This window comes from Mercenaria mercenaria, chromosome 13, assembly GCF_021730395.1.
Source record: "Mercenaria mercenaria strain notata chromosome 13, MADL_Memer_1, whole genome shotgun sequence".
In the NCBI taxonomy this organism is placed as follows: domain Eukaryota; kingdom Metazoa; phylum Mollusca; class Bivalvia; order Venerida; family Veneridae; genus Mercenaria; species Mercenaria mercenaria.
The window spans coordinates 22,438,466-22,457,112 of NC_069373.1; the positions used below are offsets into that span (position 1 = coordinate 22,438,466).

The window sequence follows — 18,647 nt, forward strand, 5'->3', positions numbered from 1 at the left end:
TTGAAAGCAGCATACACTATTTGCTTCAGCAATAAAAGAAATAGGAGAAACTATTTTCCCTTTATCATCAATGTTAATCTAGTATGTTTTCATCACACTGGCTTAAAATGGCATTGTTCGGGCAATTAGCTAATTTATTTCAGATATAGGCCTACTTAAATTAATGATTGATCAATGCATAATTCATTTATAAGCATAGTATTCTTTCTCAACAAGTAAAATACATAAGCTGTTATACAATAATCATCATTACATTGATTAATAAAGCAGTTTGCAGTTAATAATGCTATGAAATGACCTTACACCTAACTCTCTAACCTTTAAATAACCCCTAGAATGCGTTAAAAACTTTGCCATAAGATAACACATTTGTTATAGATAATATATTAGGTACATGTAACAAATGGTGCTCTCTATACAAGACATTAAGAAATAGGTACATGTATCAAACATGATTTTGAATAGAGATTAAGAAAATGTTTCCCTCAGCCATCTTTAACAGTTGTTCAACATGCCTAATTAAGGTACTTTTCAATAGGATATTTTATTACGTCTGTTTAGGTGAACTTCACTGTGTTAAAATTTCATTATGTTAAAACCCGATACAGCAACTCTCAAAAAAAAGGAAGAGAATATGCACAATAACGTGATTGGAAAAGCACTTCTTTCAGTACTGCACATGTCTTTATCCTTTTACATGAAAGGTGGGTAATAAAAAAGAATGGACTCAGTAATACTCTATACTTTGTGAATCATACTTTAAATACCTTTGAAAAATATGTCATTAATAAAGTATCAAAAATAAGATTTAACAAGTAATTAATATATTTTATGTTCATAACAGCACATGCGGCAGTCACATAATAAACAAAGCCATAATAGCCCTTTAATCAGTTAAAACAAATCGTTTCTATACATAGAAATAGTCACTTGAATATTACAAAAAGCAGTAGGCATTTAACAATTTATAAAAGAAAGATAATATCAAAAATCTTTAAAAAAAACCCTCAGATTTAGCCAAATCAGCTGTTCTGAGGTATATGAATTTTGCGACGGACGGACGGACAGACGGACGGAACAAATAATAACATGCTTCACCCAAAAGTTGGTCAAACACTTTTTTTCAGCTGCACCAATACATAATTGAAGTCAAGCTGCGCATTACTGGGCTCATCTTATAGTTATAGTATACTGTTTATAAACGGCATTTTTGACGTACAGACAGACGGATTTACAGACAGACAGACGTGAAAATTGACATCACTTCCTGCAAATGTATCACTTTAACTCTAACAGTAGGTATGAATCAGTTTACACATAAATATATATCAAGAATAAGATAAAAACTAACTTTTACTAAAATAGCTATTTGTTTCAATGGCGCCATTTTGAATGTTCTAAAAATAGAATTCCAAAGAGCTGTGACCTTGGCCGTTACAGCCAAAAGTCTTGTATTGGTCCAAACTACCTCTATGCAAAGTTTGGTACTTTTGTCCGGTCTGTCTAGATTTTTCAAATTTTATGAAGAATTGGAACTAAGCTAATAACAGAAAAAAGGAATTCACCGTGATTATATAAGTTTATTTACAAGTTAATTCATCACAATGATGATAATATAATTTAGAAAAAAGCTGCAACATAATAAACATAGATAAAATTTGAATATCTAACAAAATATATCAAAATGAACGCCAACTCTCGGGTAACGTCTTGAACAAACAGTTTAACATAACGGTGGCATAATCAAATTGTATTTGTATCTGTATACAATCCTTTTATACAAGTAGCGAAAACCTCAACTTATATCACTATAATAATTCTGATCAGCTTAGAGTCTAACTCACAGAATTACCAAAAACTTCAAAATAAGAACCATCTTTCTTCATGCGAGATTGCCTTCTACCCAAAACCTTTTGTTTAGCTGAAACGGTGGCACTGAATGGTGCAACACCTCGGAAAACTTTATTCAGCAGAAAAAAAATAAATCAGAAAATACTCAAAACATGATAGGAAGGGTTCATGGTTAATACAGTAAAGCTAGCTGTTTCGACAACACTCGTATTTTTTTCAGTTAATCTAAACACAAAATGGGGACAATCATTTGATCTATTTCCTTTTCTTTCCACTCATAGTCTTTGCTAGGTGGGCTTTTGTTTTTCCAGACACGACATGTTTGTATTATTTCACCCGGAAACCGCATCTAAACCTGAAGAGTTGTGCAAGTATTAAAACATTTGTATTTTCATTCCAAGCCCTGGAAGACTTCTGCCATACACTTTAATGAAAAATTCCATTCAGTAACCGAACTCGTAAAAAAACGTACTCGTACATGTGCATTCTTCTCCCATTCTGCGTTTTCAACTAATTTATAATAGTGGTAATTTTAACAAAACCATCTCCGTATATAACATCGCATACGTCCGAGCGATGCCTTCAGGAAATTAGTTGGTATTCATTTAACTCTGCGTCAAAGTCGGAAAACAAATGTTGTCTACTTCCATTGCATGCGCTGTTGCCCTCTGCATTATGTGACCGGACCGCTGTAAGCCGGAAGTATTTCCTCCCGTTTGCGGTCACTTACCCGTGCTTTCATCTTTCTGAAAGAACCAGTTAGGATCAATTAGGATTCTTCAGTTCAGAAAGACAAACAGCTTCGGGATAGCCGACTTTTTGAAGGGTGTTTGCGCTGATGTCCCCCTGCCCAGGATTTTGATTTGACCCGGAAGTGACGTAGATCTGAAGCATGGTCTTTGTGCAGCATTGGTTTGTATCCACAAGGGTCACAAAGGTCCTGAAAAAGTAATTGTCTTCCGTTAGAAACAGAGATATATTTCTGATCATGAAAGAAAAGCATTGCCATCGTATATAAATCTGTATTTTAATTATAATACGCCATTATAAACCTACCTGGTGTGTGTGATAAAATTCCTTGTAGCCGCCTTCCAACAGATAAACTTCTGGAAAATTCAGACGAGGGTAATTATCCTTATTCAATTCCCTGTCACAACTCCTTAAAAACCTGTACCTGCAGCGAGAAAATGGTTTTATTCATTTTTTTACTAACTCAAAATACGACTGGCATTACGGATAGGTTAAGTTAAGTACTGTATGGCATTTAAATTGATTTAATCATGACTGAAGCTCTACAAACACAGTTATTTTATATCTTTAGTAAACCGGCTTAACTTCATTTGATGAGAATTTTCTACATTTGAAGTTAAATGTTTAAAGACAAAATATTTCAGTCAAAGACGGGCATTGGAGACAAATCCGCAAATCTACGAGTAATTAACACGATAATTTTTTATTAAAGACATGTAATTTACTTACATTTTCGGCCCACGTTCTGATGAAAACTCACAGTGGAAAACAAGAATACGTGGCTTGGCAGGCTCAGTCAGCTCAAATAATGTATGCACCTCTTCCTTTGTATACAGGTTAACTGCTCCCTTAAAGTGAATGTAACATTATTATTATGATTTGAATTGTATGCTTCTCATCTTACGGTGGAATAAAAGATATATCTATATCTATCTACCTTGTTAACAAAGCTGAATTGTGCATTTGAAAATGGTAATCTTTTAAAAGAAATAGTCGATTCTAGAAAAAGATGTAAAACAGATTTACCTTTTCGATTTTTTATGAAAGATTCTTTACTTAAAATTATTCACAAAGTCTGTATCAGCATTTTGTGTGCGAATTTCCCTCTTAATTCTGAATTATTTGAATCAAAGTCACACGTTAATGTGCAAATTTGTAAGGGTTATATTAGAACTTGTCAGGTTTTAATGTTTAATGTACAATGCATTTTAAAATTGCTCTATTTCATTATTTAGGAAACGGCTGTGTAAGAGATATGACTTGTTATACCTTTATGTGTCCTCCGAGATATTCGTACGGGTACCTGCAGTCAATAATCATTAAATCGCCCGAGTTCATGTCTGTATTTGCCACAACGTCAGCCATCTACAAAATTAAAATGCTATGTACTGGGATATCCGAACCAATTTTCAGAATAAAATGGGGGAGAGGGTGGGGCTAGATCTAATGCCTCATGGGTGTAAGATGGACTTTTCCAGATCCGGTAAAATCAACGAAAACCCCAGTCTGGTATGCAAGAAAGGCTATTCTTATATTGTGTTTTTCGCTTGTTTAATGATCACATATAGTTATGGGTTTCCAAAGTATTCGTTTTCTATTTTTATCAGAGTTTTTGTTTATGTTATTTTAGTCAGATTATGAATACTCGAATAGACAGTGCATGTGTAGGCCTACTTGGTTTTCAAGACGGAAACGTTTCGCTAGTGCTACAGAGAGTGCAGTATACATTTTTTTTAAAAAGTAAATGCAACAATTATATAGTTAGACTTACAGTTTCGGCTGAAATGGACTTTAGGTCGCCATGTTTGCCTGTGATGGTAGGCAGACTGTAGTCACGTGACCCATCGGCTACAAGATCTACTTCCGTTGTGAGTCTGTCAACTGCCCGGATGATGCAGTTAACGTTGTCGTCTGTTTGCTGTATAGGGGAATTCTGCAAAAATCCAACAAGATTGTAAATGCATACACAATGAAGACTTACTGTATCTACATATAAACTACTTATGTGTGAGGTTACCGCCATGGACAAGTGACTTCGCGTTACGGCCATCGTATACGGTTTGCCAAAGTAAACATCTGTAACTAACTTTTGTGTTACAAAACTTAATGACGATAAAAGATGATGGGCAATAATTAAACGACACATTCTAATGTCTATATAAAAGGCTTAGTAAAGACAAATGGTGTCTGAGTTTACCGTGAGCGCAAATTTTAGTAGGTTTGTTTCATTTTTTCTGAATCTCTTCATGGATGGGGATAATTCCTCGTCATCCTCTCCAAGTTCTGCTGTACGTTTGTTGGAGAACAACTTCTTTTTTGCCGACCTTGATCTGTAACTACAAGGTTTCATTGTACCTGTCACCTGGAATTGTAAAAATATCACTTGCTTGATATATTATTTTATATATGTACATGTAGTTTATAGCGGCAATTCCCGTCCAGATTTTATTTTACATGTATTCTTCTCTCAAATTTAAATTAAAAAAAAAAGAACTGTGTTGTTTCAAAACAATAGTGTGTGAATTTTAAAGAAAACCTTACCTCGGAAAAGGAGTCATTGAAATCGGTGTTTCCTTCGTCATCCGTGAAAACCGAAAGTACAGACAATGGAAAGTGTTCATCAGTCTAAAAAAAACAATAACACTACATTAATTACTTTCATTTATTTATTTACTTAACTAAACATTATGTTAAAAACAATTAATAATATATATGATTTTTTATAATTAATTGATGAAATGAACCGCTGAACTTTCGATCTATGCTAACATGAACCGATTTGTTTAAGAAATAATTTATGCAATCCATAATTTTATTCAATAATAAAGTCACTATTTTTGCTAAATTGTTTCCTTTGAACAGTTATATCCTTTTTTAGTTTATGTATGTAGACGGTGCAGAGTCAATTTGCAATACAATCTTGGTGGTTGCTTAACACAACAACAATCAAATAGATCAATTATTTACCGCGTCCATCTCCATCCCAAGACCAGAATCCTCGTCGATGAACAAAGAACGATTCGTCTTCCTTGTGCTTGCAGCACATCTTTCTACCTCACAAATTTCATTAAGCTTGTCGTGGTCAATGAAACAAAAATCCTCCTCATTACATATGCTCTTTCTAGACGGGGTTTCGAAGGCGACATTCCAGAAGTTAGGGGATTCACTAGTCACGGGCGAATCCGACTCTGTCACAAATAGGCGAGAACGCAAACTGAAAATATGACAAGCATTATCATTTTTGAAGAGAAAAAAAAATCTTATTCGATAAACTTTTTCATTCAGTTTACAAAAATGTAATGATAAATTTCATTTAGCATGCATTTTCGTTGTTAAATTATTGTTACAATAAAAGCTTATTCAATAACATCTTATTGTCCTGCAAATGCGTTTTCATTTTAAATAAAATTATGATTGCCGATAAAAAGTTCATTGACTGAAAAAAATAATATATAAAAAAATGCAAGAATGATACTCACTTCGTTGAGGTTAGAGCCATGTTGCTATTTATTGAAAACTTTTTTTCTGTGTGTACTAGAATTGTAAAATATGCAAGTGTTTATCTCTGGTAAGATTGTAAGTCAATGATGGTGTTACATATTTTGTTTATTATATAGCAGATTTTCTTTTCGCGAGTACTGCAGATTTTATCAATTAAAATTGTTACAGTAGAGAGCTATCATGTCACGATTGATGAGGCAGAGATATTTAGGTGAGATGAACTATTGCTACTCGTCATCAATATCATTTGGTCTATAAAATGCGCAATTTTCACTTCAACGTGTAAATTAGTCGCCTAATAGTAATTAAAAGGTCTGTTTATGGTAACTATAGGGCAATGATGCACAACTTTTCCATGTTCAAGATAATTATGGGTACATCATGTGTAACAGGTGAGTGTAATTATTGTTCTTGCAATTAGTTATCTATTTGTTTTGACACGTGTTCTTACAAATTATCGTTGTGAAATAATTGCAATTTATACCGTCATATTGAATACGGGAAACAACTTAGACAAAAGTATTTGGTGTTAGACTTTAATGATTCCTAAATTCTAACTGGCGTATTTCCAGTTGAATATGGAATACTGATATTGACTATTGATATTGATATTGTCCGTAAGTATTGACCTGGCACTCATGAATATTCCGTTTATTTCCGTAAATTATTTCTCGGTGTCCGAACATGAATAGCTATATAACTATAAGATATATAAAATTCCTTGATACCGTAATGTCACATGTGCTAGTAGCTGTGCGGACAAAGCGTTTAGCTGCCAATCTCAGGGTTGTGAGTTCAAGTCCTACGTCTGATCGGATTTTATTATATGTTTTATGCAAACTAACCATTTATCATATCAAACGTGTCGTGAATTTTATGGTCCATCCACTGAATGTTATCATATTTTACCGTTGTAGAAAAAGTGGAAATAACAAGAGCTGTCAGTTGACAGCGCGCTCGACTATTCTCAGTGCTTGATAGTATAATATAAGCTATGAGTACAACTTTAACATTACAATAAGCATATTCTTAGTCAAAAAGGGGCCATAATTCAGTCAAAATGCTTGATATAGTTGCCTCCTCCTTTTTACAGACTGGGGTCATGATGGTAAACAAGTATGCAAAATATGAAAGCAATATCTCAATGGACTTTGAAAATATTTGGGGTGGTACGCAAACTTTAACATTTGTGTGACGCTAACGTTCACGCTCGATCACGCCGACGTCGGGGCGAGTAGGATAGCTCCACTATTCTTCGAATAGTCGGGCTAAAAACAGTTTTAGAAGCATCTTTATTATATACAAAAAATACAAAGTACTTGTCACCGGCGTTTTCAGAAAATAAATACTACAAGAGAAACAATTAAAATTCATAAAAATATGATGTTTAAAATAATCAACAATAAAACGGGCATCAATTGCATTACATAACATAAAAAGAATGATTTAATGTGATTTCAAACCCGTGGTAATATGCTTGGAAGTCAGACACCTTACCACTCCGCCATTGTGTCATCGGTTAAGTGTATCTGTTACTTTAGTAATATAGATTTTTTCAGAATACAAATATTGCGTAAGTTAACGAAAACATCCGAAAATACTGGCGAAGGTTAATGAGTGCCAAGTCAATACTTACGGACAATACGTTTGTTTATTGTATACATACACTTTCATTTATTTTGCACTGTTTATTTATACATGTATTGTTTGTTAATATGCCACGTTCTTTTTATATTTGTTAATGGCTAAAAGCCAAAGGCATGTCAGTATAATGCCGAATCTGCTGAATAAACCTTGATATTGAATATACATAATGTATATCAAAATTACTGAAACAGAAAGGAGAACAAAATGGCATAATTTTGATATTTTAATGTAAATATGATGCGAACTGCTGCTAAATTCTTTTTATTTAACATTAACAGGGTGCATGTACCACGTGACTTTTTCGCTAATCTGGGGTGCCAAAAACATGGCGGATTCCTCGATAAAGGTAACATTTTCTTAAATATCTTTTCACCAACTTGTTCAAATAAAAAGAAACATAGATGAGTGCCGTCTCATATGAAAATCCAACACTCGGCTGCAAGTTTTTTTGTTTCAAAGTCCGCTCGTTTTCTCTAAAAGTGCAACCGCGCACCTGAAGTGAACACATTTGAGGATGTTTAGACGGGGGACATTTCGCAAATTCTATAGATAAACCCTTTAAAAGGCCATAAAAGACTATTTTGCGACACGGATATTTGTACGAGTGTTGTCTTGACGTATACACTTTAAGAAATTACAAATTAAAAGCCTTCAATAGCTTCCGAGTCCAGATTTATCAAATTGCTAAGCAGGGGTCCGTTTTTCTTGATGCTAAGACGGGGGCTTGATTAAAAGATATGTTATTGGAAGTCTTGTATTTCATTAACCTGCTTCATTTAATTTTTTTTTCCATGTTTATACTGTTTACTTTAAGAAAAATCTAGCTATATGTCTGGTAAATTTCAAATTGTTATGACAAATGAAAGCTTTTCGCCGACTGTAAACTGTAAAATTTTACCTAAAGTGAACTACTTAGTACTTAATTTGACTGATTTAATTGAAAATGCATCAACTTTCACTTTATGTACTACATTTCTAACGCGATTAAAGTGTCATGTCTAGATAATTTTATAGTAACCATGTAAAGAATACTGTTAAGTTTTTGAAAAAGCATCAGTTTATATTGAATTCTGTTTCAGCCGCGTTAACTTTAATTTTTTTAGGCTGAATAAAATACATTTGCGCATCTGACATTAGCGATAGTTAGTTGTCAAAAGAAATCGAAATGTATATGTTATTTCAAGATATCTTATTTTAAGACATTTTGTTCAGAATGTCCTTTTTGGTTTAAAAATATGAATTATTATAATCATTGTAGTACTAAAGCGCATTTACATTTCAGACATTTGTGTGCCAGGAATGCGGAAGGGCTTATAATTCCAAAAAAAGCCTTCTGCGCGACGAAAGAGGCCACAGAAATCTTGGACCTTACATGTCTAACTGCGGCGAGCGGTCTATTCCGGTGAGACTAATAACATTATTATATTACTATCTCACATTGGCATATTTTAAGCATTGCACATTTTGTCAATCTCTTCTTACTTCTAGAAATTGGTTTGACTATAATTTGGATTACTTTACATTTTTCACAGCTGATACTGCCATGGTTTGCAGGAGACCGTTTTGTTCTGTGTTTCAATGACCCTTAGTATGATCTGGTGCCCAACTTCTCAATCAAAGTAAATTTGAAAATCATTTCGAATTTCAAAATATGGTCATTTATGATTCACTTTTGGTCGGAAAGGTAGCGCTTTTCCCCTTTATTTTTTTTATTAATTATTGTTCTTCATTAATTTCAACTGAAGTGCATTTAGTATATTAATAAATGGGTTCAAAAGGAAATTCTGTGACAAAAATGCATTTAAGAAAAATTATTGTTGATAAGAGTTCCTTTATTTTTGAATGTGAATTGAGGCAATACAACCTGGAATGATTGTACTCGACTGCCTTGATTGTAACCAAATGTTTGAAATTATTGTTACCAAAAATGTTAGTTTGTTGCTAGGCACGTTTTTGTTTCGATGATATTGTTGGTAAAAATATATGTTGTATTTTTTGTACCGAATAGCCTACACAGCCCACAGAATATCATTTTACTGAGCCTGTAAATGTCTCAAGTCGTTTGAACGAAGAATCGGTCTGCGATGTATACGCTTGAAACCGATTCTCATCTTTTTTTGTAGATCGAAAGGGACTGAAATTGGCTTTAATTCTTTTTCAGTGCTATTAGCTTTGCAACAACTTACTAAGAAACTAGATAGCGTCAACGCTTTTGCATGCATTCATAAATGATTTTACCTTCAACTTATTCGTCTTTATCCATTTTATGAAATTTAATGCCAGTTGTATTGTGGTCAGTTTATCAAACCATCGTTCCTGGGAAGAACCGGCACCATATTCAAATCTTCTTAAAGAAAATGTCCACTTTCTTTCATAAGAGACATGGTCGGTTTCGGGCTTCGAATCACGGTCGTCTGTGAGAGAGATCTTAGAACTTGACCTCTTTATAGTATGATTAAGTATCAAAATGATCACTGCGTCTATTAAACTTGCCATGTGTTTTATGATAACTATTGGCTCTGAATTATGTTTTCTTCTGTGGTAATCCAATGGTTTAAAAAAAATTCTTTAAACTTTAACCTTCAAACATTTACTATGATTTCACAACACATGTGAAGAAATTACCGGCACATACTCTGATAATTCAATACATGTATCTAAATAACATTATTAAGACTTCAGTATGATAATTTATTTCATTTCAAACTGCAGTTTAGATATATATTCCAATAAAAGCCGTAAAAATAGCACACAAGATCTAAAAAGACAAATTTGAGATTAACATTGCTGTGCAGATTCTAAACCATTTTCAGAAGCAAAGCAAAAGCAAGAACGGTTCACATTCTTAATAATTAGAGACCTGTTTCATCTAGAGTTATCGAAAGTTAAACCAAAGAAACCAATTAACTTAAACAATGAAGACAAAACGAATGCGATAAAAACAGACTTTTCCAAAGCCGGCTTGGAAATGTAGTAATATTATTAAGAAGCGTCAACTTGACACATAGGGTGTCACCCAGGTATTGAAGTACTTCCGGGTCGTTGTATCCTAGGAAGCAGTTCTTTGAAATTTGAAGTTCCCAATTTGAAGCCATCTCTACTTTGACTTGTTAAACATTTTGTGTCATTTCTGATGTCTTTAACAGTTGTTTTGTTCGTGTGTTTTTCAGGACTACATTTCTGTGCGGAAAGCTATTCCAGACTGGCGGCCATGACAGATGTGGGTTGGAAATCATAAAGAGTGACTGAGTACTTTGATATGTAGCAAAGAAGTTCATTGTTGATGATAGTGTTTCTTTATGATTTATTGAATACGATCAGAAATACAGAGCTCTCAATGCTGTAAACTTTTTGTTGTGAATCCATTTCCAAAAGTGTTTGTTTTACTATACAGCAAAGAAGGAGAAATTGTACCGGGTCGACACCACAGAGTGAAAGTTGGTGCATTTTTCATTAAATCAGTCAAATTAAGCATTTCATTTTAGGTAACATATGCAGTTTAAAGTCGGTAGAAAGCTTTCATTTGTCATGACTATTTTAATTTTAACTTACATATAACGGGATTATTCTATAATGAGCAGTATCAATATGGAAAAACTTTAACGAAGCGGGTAAATGAAATACCAAAGACTTCCATTACCAAATCGTTGAATCATGCCCCCGTCTTAGCATTTACAAACCCGGACCCCTACTTAGCAATTTCATAAATCTGGCCCCGGAAGCTATGTAAGGCTCTTATTTTGTAATTTCTTAAGGTGTATATGTCGCGAGAATATTCATACAAATATATGTGTCGCAAAGTAGTCTTTTTCGGTCTTTTAAAAGGTTAATTTATTGAATTTACGAAAATGCCCCCCGTCTTAACATCATCAACTTTGTTCACTTCAGTTGCGCGGTTGCACTTTAAGAGAAAACGAACGGACTTTGAAACAAAAAACTTGTAGCCGAGTGTTGGATTTTTATGTAAGACGGCACTCATCCATGTTTCCCTTTACTTGAACAAGTCGGTTAAAAGCTATTTAAGAAAATGTCACTTTTATCGAGGAATCCGCCATGTTTTTGGCACCCCAGATTAGCGAAAAAAGTCACGTAGTACATGCACCCTGATACCGCATGTGAACAAGATACAAGAATCTTTATTTTACGTCGGATAAAGTATAACAAAAAACATTAGCTCATGAGCTATTTCCCGACAAAGAAATATAAAGCGGCTAAAAAGAAAGATAAGCGAATGTTAGGCATATTAAAACATAAATTAAATGACAGCGGTTAAGAATGGTATGGTTAAATGATTATAAAAAAACTTACATACATAGCACATATAAGCACAAACCTGTAAAAAAAATAAGTACATAAGTAAAAGGGAAATGACAAATATATAAAATACACTACATAGTGAGTTCATTGAATAGAAGGTGTTAATTTTGGCAGCAGCTATATATAAAAGATAAGGAAAGGGCAAAAGAATTTTTAACAGCATTTGAAGATTTAGTGAATGCTGGTAGCATATTTACTGTGGTTAGTGTAGCCCTTAGCACCTTCCTCTAGATCATATAAGAGGAAGCACATAAAAGACTGAGTTTAAAGTACATATTAGACTAAGGTTAAACATGAACAAACAAAGGAACAGTCCACTGTCCCTATTGAACTTTTTATGTGAACACTTGAAATAATAATAATAAAAATAATAATGAAATGATAATACTGTTTTATTATTGTTATATTAATTAGCTTTAATTAAAGAAGCTTTGAACTTTTATTATAATTAATGTAGAGCTAGTTTTGAATAATATAAATCAGAGTATAATTTTTCCTCATCATTTATGTTAAATTTGTGTGCTTGTAAAAAGTTGTTCTTCTCACCAGACCCCGTGTTCACAAAACATTTCCAGTCTCAGCTGAGTTTAATAAAATTTATATGTTATTTATATCTAAATAGCATGTTTAAAACTAAATTTTAAGTTAATAACTATTTTCAAGCGATTATTCAGTATTGACGGTCAGTCTCAGTTGGAATTTAACCTTGACGCTTTAGTAAAATTGATATTAAAATTTCAAACTCAAACTCAGCTGAGACTGAAAATATTTTGTGAACACCGACCTGGGCGTACCTTGGTGCAAGATCATATGTCAGTACTCATTGCATGTATTGGGTTGGAATTTCACATCGTCTTAAAGTTTCGCTTACTACCAACTATTAAGCAGTATCTAAATAACAACTACATGTGTTGGATTGGAACTTCACACAGCTTCCCAGTCAGCAAACCTACTTCACACTGTTTCCCAGACTGCAAACCTACTTCACAGTCAGCAAACCTACTTCACTCTGCTTCTCAGTCAGCAAACCTACTTCACACTGCTTCCCAGTCAGCAAACCTACTTCACACTGCTTCCCAGTCAGCAAACCTACTTCACACTGCTTTGCAGTCAGCAAACCTACTTAACTCTGCTTCCCAGTCAGCAAACCTACTTCACACTGCTTCCCAGTCAGCAAACCTACTTCAAACTGCTTCCCAGTCAGCAAACCTACTTCACACTGTTTTCCAGACTGCAAACCTACTTCCCAGTCAGCAAACCTACTTCACTGCTTCCCAGTCAGCAAACCTACTTCACACTGCTTCCCAGTCAGCAAACCTACTTCACTCTGCTTCCCAGTCAGCAAACCTACTTCACACTGCTTCCCAGTCAGCAAACCTACTTCACACTGCTTCCCAGTCAGCCAACCTACTTCACACTGTTTCCCAGACTGCAAACCTACTTCACAGTCAGCAAACCTACTTCACTCTGCTTCTCAGTCAGCAAACCTACTTCACACTGCTTCCAAGTCAGCAAACCTACTTCACACTGCTTCCCAGTCAGCAAACCTACTTCACACTGCTTTGCAGTCAGCAAACCTACTTAACTCTGCTTCCCAGTCAGCAAACCTACTTCACACTGCTTCCCAGTCAGCAAACCTACTTCAAACTGCTTCCCAGTCAGCAAACCTACTTCACACTGTTTTCCAGACTGCAAACCTACTTCCCAGTCAGCAAACCTACTTCACTGCTTCCCAGTCAGCAAACCTACTTCACACTGCTTCCCAGTCAGCAAACCTACTTCACTCTGCTTCCCAGTCAGCAAACCTACTTCACACTGCTTCCCAGTCAGCAAACCTACTTCACACTGCTTCCCAGTCAGCCAACCTACTTCACACTGCTTCCCAGACTGCAAACCTACTTCACAGTCAGCAAACCTACTTCACACTGCTTCCCAGTCAGCAAACCTACTTCACTCTGCTTACTGGGAAGCATACCTACTTCACACTGCTTCCCAGTCAGCAAACCTACTTCACACTGCTTCCCAGTCAACAAACCTACTTCACACTGCTTCCCAGCCAGCAAACCTACTTCACTGCTTCCAAGTCAGCAAACCTTCTTCACTCTGCTTCCCAGTCAGCAAACCTACTTCACACTGCTTCACAGTCAGCAAACCTACTTCACTCTGCTTCACAGTCAGCAAACCTACTTCACACTGCTTCACAGTCAGCAAACCTACTTCACACTGCTTCCCAGTCAGCAAACCTACTTCACAGTCAGCAAACCTACTTCACACTGCTTCCCAGTCAGCAAACCTACTTCAAACTGCTTCCCAGTCAGTAAACCTACTTCACACTGTTTCTCAGACTGCAAACCTACTTCCCAGTCAGCAAACTTACTTCACTGCTTCCCAGTCAGCAAACCTACTTCACACTGCTTCCCAGTCAGCAAACCTACTTCACTCTGCTTCCCAGTCAGCAAACCTACTTCACACTGCTTCCCAGTCAGCAAACCTACTTCACTGCTTCCCAGTCAGCAAACCTACTTCAACTGTTTCCTTGTCAGCAAACCTACTGAAATAAAAGTTTGATAACTCCTGGTTGAAGTTTTGCGTGCAAGTTGTTATCATTACCATAATAAACCTTTACTTTGTATTACAAATAGTAATAAAATAACTCAAGTTACCCAAGTCTAGCAAAGTTATTGCCTTTACTCGACTAAGAAGTTGTTGAATAGTAGTGTATGCCGTCCCTTTCAAACAATTGGCAGCTCTGCTGAATTCTAAGTTACACTGTATTGACAAAAAAACTTCTTTTTTTCTTAGATCTGCTCATTTTGTATTTTCATTGCACCTCTGAACATTTAAGGGGCATTGTAATGCTTGTCCATATATACACTGCAACACATGATGTGGTGCTGTATGACAACACATGTTGCTGGTGATGTCGTGTTGTATGACAGAATAAGAAATCAAACATTTGTTCAGACGTCAGTTTATTCAGAAGTATTGCAATAAAACAGTGATAAAATCATAACAGTAATAACAGTATGGACATTGTTTGTAAGATTATAAACATAATTTGTACAGTTAAAATTCCCTCATTTAAAAATGAGAAAGAAAACATTAACAACGTTTGCATTCAAAATTTGATAACAGAACCTACAACAGTTTTAATACGAATACCTCCAGGAATATACCCAAAAATTAACTGTTATCATCATAACGTGTGGCCAGTATAACATGTTTTAGAATAAATATATTTTTTGTAAAGGCAATGATAAACATATGTTATTTTCTTATTGATTTAAGTTGGTAAAGAATTAATTATTAAAATGATACCAAAGATGTGTTTTTGGGTCCAAGTTATGATGAGTGTGAGTGATTTTGCAGATTTCAAAAAAAGAAAATAAAAGAGAGAGGCAGATTACATATAAAACTGTCAGAGGTCTTTCGCATATCTGGACCAATGCAATTAGAATATTCATGCTGGACAGGATTGATTCTGCCTTTGCGACCAGTGTAGATCATGAGCAGCCTGCACATCCGTGCATTCTGATCAAGATCTGCACTGTTAGCCATTCACACAGTATCTTTTTGGTAAGCACCCCTTTTAACAGTCAATGGTACTGTCAAAATTGAAAGATGGACAAGTTCATTATAGAAATTAAGCAGGGTAAGGGTTAATATTTACAAACAAATAATTCAATTGACATGTATAACTGAAAATGGTTTGTAAAGCTCTCCAACATTTACTTAATTTCATTGTATTGCAAAAAAAAAAATTTGTAAAGCTTTAAAACCTTTTAACACAAAAAGCAAAGATAAAGTAAAACAAATTTAACAATTAAGTTTTCACTGACATCAATTGTATATCATGTGTACAGAAGTCTGACAAATATCTGCTGTCTGCAAAAATTTACATGAACTTATGATTTGAGATCATAAAAATTTTGAGCCGTGCTATGAGAAAACCAACAAAGTGGCTTTGCGACCAGCATGGATCTGCGCAGTCTGGTCAGGATCCATGCTGTTCGCTAACAGTTGCTCTAATTGCAATAGGCTTTGAAAGCAAACAGGATGGATCCTGACCAGACTGCGCAGATGCGCAGGCTGGTCTGGATCCATGCTGGTCGCAAACGCATTATGTTGGCTTTCTAATGGCGCGGCTCAATTTAATTGAAACTCATTATATCGAATTCCATGGGATCAAGCAATATTTTGCACAAGTATTTTTGGGATGGGACTTGAAAGCGTCTTTGAGAAAGCCGAAATTAAGATAAGCAAGTTCGAGATAATGAGTTTTCAACTATATATATGAGAAGTGTAAAACCACAGGACTGCTTCCATCATATGTTCCACCATCGCCAAACTAAAGAAGTTATCAGCATGTAAGTTTGCTACCTAAATACAGAACTAACTTGTCTGAAAGTTGAACAAAATATACAAAAGTCAGATTGTTACAGATTACATATACATCATGGAGTCTTGACAACTTTAAAGCTAAATTACAGGGCTTCAACAAAAAAAGCAGGGCCCTTGTATTAGTTTGAACAAAGCTGTGAATGAAGACACAGAGGGGAGTTATCTTTTTATAAAAAATAGTTAAAGCAGAAATTTCCGCGAGGGTTTAATTTTCGATATATTCGTGAGGCCCTACATCTCGCATAAATATTCACCACTAGTGTAATTCACATTGAAGTACGATACCATTTGTACCATTTCGCGAATATTAAACCTCACGAACATACTCAAAATTTCAAATTAGCGAAATTTTGACCCAGCGAAAATATGCGCTTTTACAGTACTGCATTTTTATAGTTCCATAAAAGGGTATGTTAAATTAATTCCCACAATATGCACAATCAGATATGATACTGATTCCATCAAGTTTAAACAAAACTGGACTGAAACGGCTGTAATACTCTAGAAACAAGAAACCATGACATTATCTTAAATCTGTACAAAAGGACAGCGACAGCAGACAAAATAACTCATGCAACAAAAATCTTTCAAAAAGATAGTGGGGTGACAATATCTACCTTACAATGGTAAATTATGTATGACTATTTGTACAAATTAAGTTTAACTGTAAATCTACAGTCTGAGTCTAATTATGTAATAGTGTCTCCCAAAAAATGAATTTCTTCTTTATATTTCAAGAATCTAGTATCTGCTATACATCATTTTAACAGACCACTTTTGGTAATATAGAATAAATTTAACCAATTTTGAAAATTCCTAGTCATAGTATAATAGTAAATATAGTAATCCCTGTTTAAAATTGTGGTCTGTACATTTTTTTTCTTTTTACTGTATTCTGTAAAATGTTCTGACACAAGCAGTTAATTAAGATGTCCTGAAAGTATGAAACAATCCAAAAACAATCTGATCCAAAGTTGCAGTTCAAAATAGCTGAACATTATACTATCCCATCAAAACTAACATTTTATGATTAAACTCAAATTTTATCAGAATAAATATCTTATTACCTTCATCTTCAGTTGTTCAAAAAGATGCATATTAGTAGTTGCATCAAACATAACAAGATGGCCGTCAAGATGGACCTAGATCGCTCACTCAAGATTCACAGATAGCTTGAACAAATTTGGAACTTTCTGACAAGAAGATTCTTATTATATGTAGGAAATACTATATATACATATATGAAAAAGTGACTACCCCTACCCCTCCCACCCCCTCAAGCGGCCATGTTTTAGGCAAACAGGAATCATTTGATAAACTTGGTATAGGGTTACCGAAGGAACATTTCTGTGAAACTAAACTAGATTTCAGGAAGACAAACATTCTCATGATGTAAATCAGAACATGATTTACCAACTTTTTCAAGGTTTTCACCAAGTGACCTTGTTTTTGACCCAAGTGACCTAGTTACAAATTTATCCTAGATTTTCAACAAACAAACATTATGACAAAGTCTCCTGAAGATCAGGTAGAAATGTGATCTGTGAAGGTTTTGGCAGTCATTCTATGATTTGACCTTGTGACCTAGTTCTTTACCTACATAATTCAGTTTCAAACTTGACTTAACTTTTAAAGAGGCAAACATTCTGAGGTTAAATGAAGATAATTAGAAAAGGTGGCCTCTTTATAGCCTGAACCAGGTTTTTCTGCGATTTAACCTAGTGACCTAGTTTTTGACTTCAGTTATCCTACAGTTAAAGCCCTGCTCCGCAGCAATTCAAATTCTATTGTGTGTATGCAACCCATGATTACAATAGGTAAAAGTTAACGGCCACGCGCCACACTTTTGCATGCAAAACCAGGTATTTTAAATAGAATTTTATATAAAACAGACTCTTATTTTGACAGGCATCACTGTTCATAGTCAGGATATTCATGCTTTTTCAGTAACTATTTACGGTTAAAAGGTAGGACTGGAGCAGGTCTTTAAACCTGACCTAGATTTCAAAGGGAGAAACATTGTGACAAAATATGTATGATTATCAAGGACAAAACATGTTGTCTGTAGAATATTTAAAAGTACTTTAAACAAACAAAAATTCTCATCATGTCTCAGGAAGATCAGGTAGAAACAAGACATTCTGATGGTTAACAAATTTTTTCTATGATTTAAACTAGTG

General features: G+C 34.7%; 1 protein-coding gene and 1 long non-coding RNA gene across 2 annotated transcripts; one reads left to right on the forward strand and one right to left on the reverse strand.

The window, feature by feature from the left end:
* Nucleotides 1-1,586: 1,586 nt before the first annotated feature.
* LOC123530157 (M-phase inducer phosphatase-like) lies at nucleotides 1,587-6,015 on the reverse strand. Its single transcript, XM_045310879.2, has 8 exons — nucleotides 5,569-6,015; nucleotides 5,143-5,226; nucleotides 4,799-4,963; nucleotides 4,373-4,534; nucleotides 3,871-3,966; nucleotides 3,331-3,449; nucleotides 2,908-3,025; nucleotides 1,587-2,791 (listed from the first exon to the last, which is right to left on the reverse strand). Exons 1-8 carry the CDS (start codon nucleotides 5,581-5,583, stop codon nucleotides 2,636-2,638), a joined length of 915 nt encoding a protein of 304 aa, XP_045166814.2. The 5' UTR covers nucleotides 5,584-6,015; the 3' UTR covers nucleotides 1,587-2,635.
* A 2,550-nt stretch (nucleotides 6,016-8,565) lies between these two features.
* Nucleotides 8,566-11,096, forward strand: LOC128547644 (uncharacterized). Its single transcript, XR_008366615.1, has 2 exons — nucleotides 8,566-9,151; nucleotides 10,920-11,096. It is a non-coding gene; the product is annotated as an uncharacterized LOC128547644 (long non-coding RNA).
* The last annotated feature ends 7,551 nt before the right edge of the window (nucleotides 11,097-18,647 follow it).

Excerpts from the sequence above, each read along its gene's own strand:
- LOC123530157 (XM_045310879.2), bottom strand. Across the intron at positions 4,964-5,142 it reads TCAATGACTCCTTTTCCGAG|GTGACAGGTACAATGAAACC; the intron begins GTAAGGTTTTCT and ends TTACAATTCCAG. Across the intron at positions 4,535-4,798 it reads TACTAAAATTTGCGCTCACG|AATTCCCCTATACAGCAAAC; the intron begins GTAAACTCAGAC and ends GGATTTTTGCAG.